This window comes from Megalopta genalis, chromosome 12 (assembly GCF_051020955.1).
Source record: "Megalopta genalis isolate 19385.01 chromosome 12, iyMegGena1_principal, whole genome shotgun sequence".
Taxonomy (NCBI): domain Eukaryota; kingdom Metazoa; phylum Arthropoda; class Insecta; order Hymenoptera; family Halictidae; genus Megalopta; species Megalopta genalis.
In genome coordinates, this window is record NC_135024.1 from 7,512,210 (window position 1) to 7,525,085 (window position 12,876).

The 12,876-nt window shown below is 42.5% G+C and overlaps 2 protein-coding genes across 4 annotated transcripts in view; one reads left to right on the top strand and one right to left on the bottom strand.

Moving 5' to 3' along the window:
* Window positions 1–809: 809 nt before the first annotated feature.
* Window positions 810–3,401, top strand: LOC117217421 (uncharacterized). Of its 2 annotated transcripts, none has more exons than XM_033465008.2 (2): window positions 810–1,280; window positions 2,240–3,401. In XM_033465008.2, exons 1-2 carry the CDS (start codon window positions 1,165–1,167, stop codon window positions 2,928–2,930), a joined length of 807 nt encoding a protein of 268 aa, XP_033320899.1. In that variant the 5' UTR covers window positions 810–1,164; the 3' UTR covers window positions 2,931–3,401. The 2 variants fall into 2 exon arrangements, with proteins under 2 accessions (XP_033320899.1, XP_033320900.1); XM_033465009.2 differs by lacking the exon at window positions 810–1,280 and adding an exon at window positions 1,541–1,700.
* An 86-nt stretch (window positions 3,402–3,487) lies between these two features.
* Src64B (Tyrosine-protein kinase Src64B) overlaps window positions 3,488–12,876 on the bottom strand; it is an 88,790-nt gene continuing 79,401 nt past the window's right edge. Inside the window, exons 3-7 of one of the 2 annotated variants that reach the window (XM_033465002.2) lie at window positions 12,601–12,732; window positions 11,582–11,792; window positions 11,244–11,497; window positions 9,844–10,554; window positions 3,488–8,801 (exon numbers count right to left, since the gene is read on the bottom strand). In XM_033465002.2, the coding sequence (XP_033320893.1) occupies window positions 8,587–8,801; window positions 9,844–10,554; window positions 11,244–11,497; window positions 11,582–11,792; window positions 12,601–12,732 (1,523 nt within the window). In that variant the 3' untranslated portion in view covers window positions 3,488–8,586. Of the gene's footprint in view, window positions 8,802–9,843; window positions 10,555–11,243; window positions 11,498–11,581; window positions 11,793–12,540; window positions 12,733–12,876 lie in introns of both variants that reach the window. The other variant, XM_033465001.2, reaches the window with a different exon arrangement.

The window sequence follows — 12,876 nt, forward strand, 5'->3', positions numbered from 1 at the left end:
TAACACGGATATTATTTATAACTCTACTCTAACAAGAAGAGAAAGATACTGAACGATTTTGTTTTTCGTATAATATAATAATATATATAGATAATAATATATTATATTATATATATATAGATAGATAATAAGATGATTCTGTACATATTGGAAATAAAATAAAATAGCAGTTGTGCGCTAAAAAGTTGTATCGGTGATTTAATTAACCGTCTATTTAAGTATTTTTACAAAAAATTGTACTACTACATCCTTCATGTTGACTATTACTGCCTACACAAATATATGGCTCGAAGAAGTATAATAATAAATATTAAATATAATTGTAAATCCAAAAAATGTACGAAGAGTTCATTAAAAATTTTACTTTATTTATTTAAATCCCAAATTCAATTGAAGATTCAGAGCTTTAGTGAATTGTGATTATAACCTATATTTGAATTACAATAGATAATCATGTCCTTTAATTAGACTGCAGATCTTCATACATATTTCAATTACCGTAGACTTCTACAAAAAAAATTAGTACAGTAAAAAATAATAGTGCCAACTTGAAAATTCCTCACGGCAAAAGGAAAATATAGATGTTTTCAAAAGTGTGTTAATTAAAACGTTCCCTGCCATTTAGAAACTATGCAAACGTTATAGGCTCGCGAAGATCTGCAATCGAGCAATAGTAAAATCGTAAATTGCATTAATTACACATTACCTAACTCCTTCCGTCATCCGCGTTTCACGAGCCGTCCGAAGTCTAACCTTTGAATCATTTAAATGGCGGCCAGTTGACGCGGACGAGCGCGCGCGCTCGCAGCTCCATCTGGGATCGTAGCTTCCGGTATTGAGCAGCAGTAGTATGGCAGTTGCGCGCAAAAGTCTGTTTATTTACGTGCTGTCGATGATTAATTGATCGCGTACCCGCGTCCACGAGCGATATCTACTGAGCGACGATCGTAACAGCGGGTTCGGTATGGTGCTCGCGTGACAGAGAGTCAAAAACACGGAAACCGAACGGATGGAAATGTGGTGATCGTCGACGGACAACACGGCTCTGGCTGGCTGTCGTCATTATCGTTCTAACCTAATTTTGCTGTAACATCCTACCATCGTTCTGGAATTTTCCGACGGACTGTCAACGTTTGTTTGCCAACAGTGGTTCGGCACGATGCCATGTTCCTGCGAGCATTGAGCACAGAAACGTGCAAAACTGTGAGCATGGCTGACGAGGTGCTGCCGGCGAGTTTGGAGAAGCTCGAGATTGATCGACTCTCGACGAGTTGTCCCCAGTAAGCAATCAATTGCACAAACCTAAACTTTTCAGCGTTGCTTCTCTTGTCAGCGATCATTCGAAGCGTCTGCTCTCTCGCGAGACGGTCTCAAAGCGTTCGATGCATCGGATCGTAGCGGTTTTTGCGACTCAACCTCTTTTCGCGCGCGGTCAAGGTCTCCGATTAACGTTACCTCGTTTTGCTCAAATACGTGCCATCCGTCTCTCTCTCTCTCTCTCTCTCTCTCTCTCTCTCTCTCTCTCTCTCACACACTCACACACACACACACACATTCACACTCTCGCTCCGTCGTGCTTTGTTTACATTGCGCGTGACTTCGATTTATCAGATGCTGCAACTGTTCGCCAGCGTGCATTTCAACGACCAACGTTTCATGGTGGCGACGCTGCGACCCGACTACAGGGTTAACCGTGATCCGTAAGCGAATCGATATGTTTACATGCCAGCAGCGAGTTCGATAAAAACCGTTACGATACACCGTGAGTCGCGAGTCGTTTCTCTCGAACGATCGCGAGACCAAAGAACCGTCAAGATTCGCGATAGAAATCGTTCGATGTTCCGTGTGCTCGATGACGTGACAGTGTTATTTACTTTTCAACAGACGTTTAATCGATTGAACGTAGACCTGCACACACAAATACAGGCGTACATACAGACACACGGGACGCGTTCTAAACGTGAGTTTCCTTGGTTTCGCGTCATTGCATAAGCGACAAACTCGGCCGATATTTACCAATATTCGACTCAAGGCTGTGCGCTGGGAGTGATGAATCATCGTCGGATAATACCGAACGATTCTCTTATCACGGTTCCGTTGACGCTCAATAAATATGTTGCCCGATTAGTATTAGCCATGATGTCTGAACAGTGATATTACTCTTTGTTTATGTTTACCAAGACTGGTGCTCCATGGAAAGTGTGATATTAATCGTGATTATTGTTCTCTGTTGTTTCAGTATAACGACAGCTGATAAAACAAAGTCATCGAACCCGTTTAGAAGTACAAGCAAAAGCATTGGGTCCGATTGTAGTTACTTGTTTCAAAGGAAATCGATGCCCAGTAGGCCAAGCTTATCCGAAATCAGCCCCAGAGGTGTGAAAAGCACAACGAATTTCAAACCATCAAAGAATGAAAGAGTACTCGATAAGAATAAGAATTCAATAATCAAAGAGGCTGTCTTAAAGTTAAACGATACTGGCACTACTTGTCTTAGTGATAGTCTAACGAGTACGTTGTTTAAGGAAACTTGTAAGTGTAGTGTTGCTTGGAAGAACAAGAAGGTCTTCGGTCATTGGTCTGTAGCGAAGGATTTTAAAACGCTGAACATTAGTCAGGAGAACAGGCAGGCCAAGGACGATACTAGCATCCAAGACAATTACCAAGCGAGTAGTTTTCAACGGGCACGTAGTAATACGATGCCCAGTTTGAAGAGAGGGCCTGGTCCCAGCAGAACTAGCGGTACCGTCCAATCAGACTCTACCAGCAGTTCCACTGGTCAACCTTCAACTTCAAACACATGTTCTGTACAAGCGAGAATGTCTCCGCCTTCGTGCGACGTCACCATCGATGAACTTGCCAGTTACTTCGAGGAGTTTGTTCATATCCCAAAGAAGATGTCGCACATGGCAGAAATGATGTATATTTAATTGTAATGAACTGGATTTAACTGGCAGATTTCTTACACAGTTTTTCAAAGGACTAGCATTGCAGCGTTCCTGCATGAGAAACAAGTCTAAATACTATATGTTTGCTACAAGAAAACCAATTCAATTTGGTACCTAAATTATATATAATACAAAAAGCTCCAAAAAAACACTCAAGAAAGGAACAAAGACGTCTTTGTAGAAAGTATTAAAAAAGAAACAAATCTATTAAAATGATTCGATTTCGAGATCGTTTTAAAGAACGTGATAAGAAAGAAAAAAAAACGCGCGAAGATAATAAAACAAAATGTACGGATTTGTTTTCGTTTCCAGAAAAAAATATCGTTTGTAACAACTAATCATTGAGTTAATCTTTAACGAACAAAAAGTAAAGTAAATTTAATAATCTTTATTTACAAATTTTTGTATTGCGAGAATGAGAGATTGGTACTAGAATAAATTTCTTGAAATTAACTAATTTTGTATCATTCAAGTTCTCCCAGTCTTCTGCCGCTGTTCGCGCAAAGGTCGTTTTGTCAAGGTCATCAACATCTTACACGTTCGTATGATACATAATATATTTATCTGCATAGGCTTATGATACTTAATACAATGATACAAAGTAACCGTTTAAATTACTTAATGATAATAAGCTTTGGTACGTAAACAATGACGATATATTGATCCGTATTCTTCTTCTTTTTCTCATTTTTGTTACTTTAGGTACGAGTGTGAACCATGTTGACGCGCTGTGTACTGTGAGAAACCTTCCACGAAAGCCTAAAACTGCGTTAAAAAATATCCATCATCTATTTGGTGTGCGCATCACGTGACGACTGTTCGGTTTGTTCTTTTCTATCATCTTCAACGTCTCCATTTCTTTTTTTCTTTCCTCATTTTATTTTCAACATCTAGTACGAACGGTATTAATTAGCAGCTTCTCCGGTACGACGAATTATTTCGTGGTAGCCCCGCGCAACACTCAAACTCTGTATCAAAACATTGAGGTCTGTCGCTATATCACAGATTTAGTAAAATTTCATTTGAACGGAGCCACGACGAAACGAATTTCCAATTGGAAAACAAAAAAGAAAAAGAAATAGAAAGCAGATTAGGAAAACTATGAAATCGGACTGAAAAGGGAGAAACTGAATAGACGAAAAATACTTTGTTTCCGAACCGAGAGACGCGGTGTTTTTTGGACAATAAAAAAGGATCGATCTGCGATCTAGACGCTCAATCAAGTATGGATTGTTACTCGATGTACCTAACAATGGAAACGAAGCTGTGCCTATAAATATACAAGTCACAATGCAATGATCGGTGTTGTTAATAATAAACCGTGTAACGCATGCCAATAGAACCGAAAGTATCGTTCGCGAAACGCGCTACCATTTGGAAACGATACGGCTAATCGAACCAGTAAAAATAGTTACCCGATAAATGTATTAAAAATACAGTCGAAGTTATCGTAAAGTGCTACTTGGATCAATAATTGAGACGGCAAACATTTATAGACTACGAAACTTTCAGCTTGGGTCGTTATAATTCTATAAACTTGGCATTGAAAGAGGTGTGCAAACTATTGAACTCGTTCTCGCTATGTCGATAACTCTATTATCCTTTATTACTTCTCTCAACGAACTACGTTGAATAGCGTCCGACGTGTTACGTAAAAAGAATATTATGAGCGCGATAACAGTTAAATGTAGCGATCTGCGAGTGCTGATTAGATAAAAAAAAGAAAGAACAGTTTTTTTAGTTCAAGATCAATAATTTGCATACCTTGGTGCATACGAATGGTCGACCAGCATCGAAGAAAAAGTAATAGCGTTACATACTTGCGCAAACCAGCGTATTTAAATATACTTTGGACTACCGGACGCATTACAATGATACCATTAGCAACAGGTTCTTTCGTCATCGAAATATCTTCGGCATTCGAAACGCGGCGTCTCCCGACGAAGAATTCGATTTCGATTTTTCAAGAACACGCTGAGAACCCAAAAATATTTTGTCTTCCTCTCCCGCGAAAAGAAACTGTTCCTGTTCGAATATGATAGAGATTGTGCCCGCCAAAGGTTTGTATTCAATTATCGACGAACAGATAATAATTCAACAGGCACGTGCAATGTAAACTTTACAACAGTTGTTTTTATCATCTACTAACGCCGTATTCTCGATGGAGGAGATACAGTGTGGTCGTAAAATCGATCGGGGGAACTACAGCTCTCATGTTTCAGTGGTTTGTACGAGGAAATGAATAGCTGAATAACATGTGATCGAACCATTTAATTTCCTTGAAGATTATCATTTTAGAACCGAAGTGCTTGTGATAGAATGAATGAATTTTACGACCGCGCGGCATCGTTTTCCAGCGACCGCAGTAAAGATCAGCGATTTGAAGAGATTCTGGAAAATTTGTGTCAGGTATAGTCGTCGAATACAATTCGAATACAGCTGTTTCTGTTTCTTCTAAACGATATCAGTCTCTAGGTCCAGTGGAAAAGGCCACATGATGCCCTAACCATTTATAATATTTAAATATACCACTCTCTTACGTTTTGCTCGGGTGAAATGATCTATAGGGACAGTGACACTCGATACAGAGAAAAACGAAACGAAACGAAACGATACTTTCCGGCCACCTGGATGGGTGGACACACCTGGTCAAGTCGAACGGACCGACTTCGGCATTCGGTCTACCGAACCTATGGCGACAACATGATCAGTTTAGCGAGAAACTTCGAAGAGTGACCGTTCTCCGTGCGAGAAACACAACAACATTTTGATCGGTATAAAACGCTCATTAGAAAAAGTTTCTTTTTTTTTTACTGGACGTAATACAGCTACTTTCTAAACACTACGTAAACATGAGCTTTTCCACGTGCACTCACCGCGTCGTACTATATAGAATAAATTAGTTAACTCACACAACGAAGGTATGGCGTTCGCCCTGCTAATCAAAGTATAAAACATTATATTATATATATATATATGTATGTCGGTATACTATATATAATATATTTATATATATTTATATATGTATAAAGGTTGCAATATAATGTCGTGTTCGCGACGAGTCCCGGTGAACGTAAGCCGTTTAAATGTATTAACACTGACATCGATGTACCTTGGGACGTTTCGGTCGGAACTACGGTAGGACACGAAGAGTCTGATTGCTCGCGGTTGTCTTCTTATCGGAGATAACGTATCCGGTCACAGAAAACGAACAATTTTATCCCACTATTTAATAACCAATTTTTATCGAACACATTGGTTCTATTTTATATTCTACTTTTTGAACATGAATATTTTTTTCATCGTTTAATGTTCGAAGGTATTTTAAAGAATCTCGACCAATTTAGGGCCTCGAGCAACCACCTCCCATCTCTGTTCAAAGGACATTCACACTAGTCAGGCTTGCCAGGTGCGCACTGCTTGATAAACGCGATCAGGTGAGAACGATGGATCCTTCTATTGAGCAATGTTTACGGGTCGTTCGAAGAGCGCGACATTTTATTGCTGGTCTCTTACCGTCACGGCAAGATGCGCGTGAAAAATGAAAATAATACCGCACAGACACTGTAACAATTCAATACACACACACACACGCGTAATCTCTCTCGTATCACACAAACACACGCGCGCGCGTACATACACACTCTCTAATCCCTATCGCGCCGTCATTCTCTCAGTCTCTCGCGCTTAATCAATTGTTTTTTTTTCTTATTCGTTTAAACGTTAATATCTAAAGTGTCATAATGGCTCATCGTGTAATTTTTTTTTTCTTCATCTCATGACAATAGTTTAATATACGCCTAGGGACTTTACGTCTAACGATACGTTCCGCGGGGAGGGGGGGGGGGCGACCATGACGACAACAATGTTTGTCCTCGGAATCGAAACTGGGATCGGGATCGACGTTAGAAAAAGAAAGATTCGCACGATTGCGCGTTTCACACCCCGAGGAGACCTATTTCTCTTTTTTCACTTTTTCACGTTTTCTCTCGTTTCCTCGCTCGCTTTACATTTATCTCGCGGTCTACCGCCTAGACACTACCCTAATTACCTGTCGTTTTCCTTGCGTGTTTAGTAGAAAATTTACAATTTCCTCTAACACTTTGTACGAGCAACGTCGATGACTGAAACTGTTCTTTTTATCTTTTCTCCCAGACATTTCCTCCGAAACACAGACGAGAAACGACAGTTTCGACTTGTATGCGTTCTTTTGCAGGCTTCGATCACAGTAGAAAATAATAATACGTATATTACAGAAACGTATCGCCGTGTGTGGTGCTTTCCGAATCGTGCATTCGCGATATACCGTTCACAGAACAAAAGTACACCGAATGAACAGCTTTGCTAACTGTTTCTTTTTTCATCGTCTTTTCCGGTTCTTCTTTTTTTTTTCGTTTGCTTGTTCATCATCTACGTAGAAAACGTATCAATCTCTCGTATAAAATATTGTTCTACGCGACGGCGCGTCGTTCGAAAAACTAAACGATAAGGTCGCTGCTACTTTCTACATTATTTACCGTAGAACGTGATTGTGTTCTATCGCCCACATTTGTGCGTCCGATGGGACCGTTCGCATTGGGACCTTCGAGGACCCTCGAGGATCGCGTTACGATTGAAAGAGGAAAGAAAACACGGTGCGATTTTTCTTGCTTTTTTCGTAGTCTTTTTTTTTTAGGGGAGGGAGAGGGGAGGGGGATCGTAGGAAAGGTCGATTCGCGACCGATACGAGATCAACGAGAACGCTCCTCCTTTCTGCGCTGCGATCGTACATCGACGGACTAATTATTACATCGGTTACATCTTTCTACCATTTAAAGACTCTACCCTCTAGAAACACGATTCCCTCTTCTCGTACGATTATCGGTACCATGCCGCCGACTATACTTTCTCGGCCCCTCGAAAAATTGTGAAAATGCTTATTTAAGTATCTCGAACGACGAACGATTTTCGTTTAAACCTTACATAGATACTGGATACAGGTAGCGATTCTATTAATCTTATTATCAGTCGTCTGACTCTGGTACATCAGTCGGCAGTTATTTACGATTGGTCACACAGTTTTCGGGAGCCTTCGAGATGCGAAAGGCTTGATCATTCATTCCCACGTTCTGTTGTTTCCCTTTTTTTCCTTTTTCTTTTTCTTTTTGGTTCGATACAACGTTTAGTTCCATGGCACACCGTGATCTCAAATGTCGTCTTGAGATGCTTGCGCGACATTCAATTTGGATACAAGTCCCCGAAATCGAAAGAAAAGAACGGTCTGAAGAACACTTGGTACATATTATATACTCGCGAACACCATGGAGATAGTTTGGCAGCGTTTGTAAACGATTGCTTCGAGAAAAATCTGGTAACGTTTAGAAAAATTCCTCGCCGCCAATTTTTCTTTTTTTTCTTTTTTTAATTATTATTTTAGACAATGTTCGTTTTTGTTTTAGCACGATTGTACACACTCTGTCATTCTGTTTCGTTTTTTGTTTCTGTTTTTTCTGTGTTTTCTGTTTTTTGGAACTCGGAGAGCGTTTCTCCTCGGAGGGGCTCTTTAGCAGTAAATACCATAAAACTCCATGGCACAGTTAATGTGCGCTGGGTGGAAATGACCGTGCGGCATCAGGTGACTCGGCATGTGAGCTGTGTATCAGTCCATTGGCGGCTCGAGATACGGTATTTCGCTAGTGACGTTAAATGACTCGAAATAGTGATTTAGGAACTCGAACGTGGGCCGCTTCTCGGGGCTGGCGTCCCAGCATTGCAACATCAATCGATAAATGCTGTCCGGCAGCGGGTGATTCAATGGTTTCGGCATTCGGTAGCCCTTGTTTATCTGATCTATTACCTCGCGACCCTGCATACCTGGAAAGCAAACCCAAACGGGCCGTTAGTCCTCAAATTAATGGTATAATGGGCGGCTAATGACGGCGGACTTCTTAGTCAATCCTCCAATTGCTTTGCATCAGTTTTCAATAGGCCAATAATCTTTTGAGACTACAGGGTTTCCCGTAATTATGTTAATAACCGGAAAGGGGTGATTCCTGAGGTCATTTGAAGGAACTTTTTCCTTAGTGAAAATGCAATCCGCGGCTTTGTTTACGAGTTATTAATGAAAAACACTGACCAATGAGAGGCGACATAGGCTGGCGCGGAGCGGCCGAGTCATTGTGAGGAACTGTCCGCTCGGTCGCCTTGCACCAGCCTATCTCGCCTCTCATTGGTCAGTGTTTTTCATTAATAACTCTTAAACAAAGCCGCGGATTGCATTTTCGCTAAGGAAAAAGTTACTTCAAATGGCCTCAGGAATCACTCCTTTCCGGGTGTTAATATAATTATAGGACATCCTGTATAATTTACAAATCACTATAAGCTTCTTTTAGATACAGTACAGTCTTTTGTTAATCCATCCATTCCTTTCCTACCATATTACTCTTGTGGCATAAAATCTTCCTATTATACATATATTATATATAATCGGTCTTATTAATATAATTTTTCTGAATGAACTAGATCATATATCAACGTTTTAAAAACTGGGAAGAAATATGTTCTGCATGGTTAAATTATCTGCTTTAGATCCTGATGTCGCCAATATGGCGACGTTTGTTCTCAAAAAGTCAAGTTGCTTTGTAGACATTGCCAAGTGAGTTGCTTTATCAAAATAACAAGAATTTATTTAGACTTTTCAATTCTCAATTATTCAATCAGTTCAAGAAAGAAGTTTCCAGATTGAAAATGAAAAATGTCATTGTGACCAGCATGGTAGGGTTGGTGTTAACGGGACTCTCAACTACTGTACCACATTAAAACGAAGCTGCTTTTTAACAATTAAAATTTTCCTCTAACTTGTGCAGCCAGGGATTGAACAAAGAGAAGTACAGAAGAAATTCCAAACGATGCTTACCAGGATAAGGAACTTGGCCATAAGTGAAGAGCTCCATCAGAAGTATGCCGTAGGACCAGACGTCGCTTTTGATGCTGAATCTGCCGTAGACGATGGCCTCCGGAGCTGTCCACCTGACAGGGAATCTGCTACCTTGCTTGGGACAGTACTCGTCGTCCTCGATCGCCCTGGCCAGGCCGAAGTCGCAGATCTTCGCCTTGTTCTTCTCCCCTATCAGCACGTTCCTCGCTGCCAGGTCTCTGTGTATCAACTGCTTGTTCTCTAGATGCTCCATGCCAGAAGCCACCTGCGCCGCGATGTAGATCAGGTCCTCGAACTGCATGTACTTGCCGTCGCCCGTCCTCAGGAAGTCGAGCAGGCTGCCGTTGCACATGTACTCCTGCACGATGTAGATCGGTTCTTCCTTCGAGCAGATGGCATACAACGCCACCAGGTGTCTATGCCGGAATTGCTTCATGATCGCCGCCTCCTGGAGGAATGCTTCTGTAGACATGGTCCCGGGTCGCAACGTTTTCACAGCCACTTCGATCTTGTTCCTCCACTTGCCGTAGTAGACCTCGCCGAAGTTGCCGTGGCCCAGTTTGCGGATCAGCTGGATCTCGTTCCTGTTGATCTCCCACTTGTCGCGCAGCTCCGGGCCGAGGTCCCACATGTCCGGTTGCGGCTTCGGACAGGGTTTCGAAAGCACATGGCAAAGACCCAACGCGTTTTCTGGAAGATCGTTGAAGTTAAAGACAATGCCCCGCGGCTCTGATCCTTTTATCGAGATTTGCTCCTTTGTAGCAACGAAGTACTACGAATCCAAAATTTAACGATGCAAGAGCTGCTAGATTGAAGAAGAAGGATGTCCGTGAAAAATTTGATTATACTGAATGGGACTAGGCGATGACGATTACTTGTATCAGATCTGAAAGGCGGTTGACGCGTCCGTGATTTAATGTCTGAATGGACCACTGTCGTCTCTGGAGATTAATAGGGCGATAGAAACGGGCTCGGCGTTAGGACCGATGCCAGTGGTAGCTAAGTTTCATGATAAATATTATTGGACTCCGAAGAGAATGCTCCTGGGGGACACAATAGGGCGACGGAAACGCTTTATTGATTCGCAACTCTGCCGCCGTGCAAACACGTGTCAAGGCAGTAAATTGCCTCCGGGATGAAAGAGACAGTGTTTCGCGCTCTTTCAGACTCTACTTTATTGGCAGCCAATAGAGCATGATCCAAAGGAATAGATAAGCTGCGATTATAATAGGTCACCGTGCGTCTTGTAAGAGAAGGATATCTGCAATGTTGTTGGCGAAGCTGGTCGATCGTGGATTCTAATTAGGTCAATTGGCTAGCCTCCTGTCTTACTTGCTACTTACTACAATGGAGCAAATGTCTTCAAGAACGCGACTTACTGCTGTACGCCATAACGAGGGCCGGCAGCGTGGGGAATGTCTGGTTGGTGGCGATAAAGAAGCCTCCATTGTCCAGGGGTTTAATTTTATAGTGTTTCACGTGATGGCCCCTTCCCTCCTCCCAGTCCTTCACGGAGAGGCTGTAGCCTCTGGGATTGTGCTCGCTGGGTCTGACCAGGAACGTACCCCGCGGATTCTCGTCGACCAGCAGCAGCTTGCCAGCCTCCTTCCGCGAGACATTCTCGAAGAACCAGCTGCGAAGAACAGAGTTACGTTCACCGATTTACCTGCGGGACCCACCCGGAGAACCGTGTAATAATCGAAAACAAGGGGCTCACTCTTCGCTCTCCACCGAGCGCTCGACGGCGACGAAGTTCCAAGGGATCAGGCCCTCTTGTAAAGTTGTCAAGTGCAAAACTTTCCACCAGTCGGGCTCCGAGTCGTCCAATACTTCCATACGGTCGCCCTTCACGAAGCTGACGTCGGTGCTCTCGCGCGCGGTGTAATTGTACAGAGCCACCACGATCTTGTTTGACCTCTGCGAATGCGCTGTTTCAAGAACGAACCAATTTACGCCGGGTCCGCCACAGGGGCCGAGAGGGCGGCGGTCTTAGGCGACCGACCGAATCCTAATTTTGCTGCGTTGCTACTGGTTACTATCGAGCTCGTTTCGCGGCCGCAGTATACGACGCTCTGCAAATCCCTCGCGCGGCCGCGAAACTCGCCGAGCTGACGGTCTAAGCCTTAGCTTTTGCGGGGACCAACTCGTGCAGCAAGACGATCTTTGGGAATCTTTTTCGGAAGGTCTTAAGCCGTGGTTTAAGCCGATCGTTGCTGCGCGTCTTCGAGGGTTGAGAACATTGTATCGAGAGCAATATGGTGCTCGTACAGGGTACCGGTGTCGGTTACTGGGGAGGCTGACCAATTGCTGTGTCTTTGGTTTGTTTTTCGGGCATAATTGACTCTGTATTTATCGAATAAGATTCGCTGCATTTCTTTTCTCATTTTGTTTATTTTTGAATAAAAACATTTAGTACTCGATAAATATAAAGTTAATTATGTCAAGGTTAACAAGGTCATCAAGAACGATCGTAACGTGATTATTGATCTAGGTGAAAAGGAAATCGATCGTTTCAACGAGCTACACGAGTTGGTCCGCGTGAGTTTGCAAAAGAAAAAGAATGAGATCTCTCGTGATCGACGATATCAATCAAGCTTGTAAGGCTAATTATAATAAATTGAACTAAATAGTACAGCCTATGCTACGAAATAAAAGAAAATAACATAAAATACACACATGCAGGCATAACGACAGGCGAGCTTGTTTTACGGGGTTGATGCGGAATCTGTAGCTTACAAGGTGTCGGCCTCTGCCGGATGATATCCGCCCTCGCCTGTACACCCCTCTGATTAGGGTCGGCAGTGTACCGGTCCAAGGAGCCTCCATTGCTGTGTTTCGAGCTTATCCCTGTGTCCGCCTTCTTGTAACCTGAACGAAGATAACCGAATCATTTCATTCGAAGAATCCTAGACAAGCGATTCGTGCACCCTTTATCATTATAAACTCGGCAGACCGGGTGAACCGGGGTTTGTTACCCTAAATAAAATCACGCTTCTATCCTCTGCGCGGCTT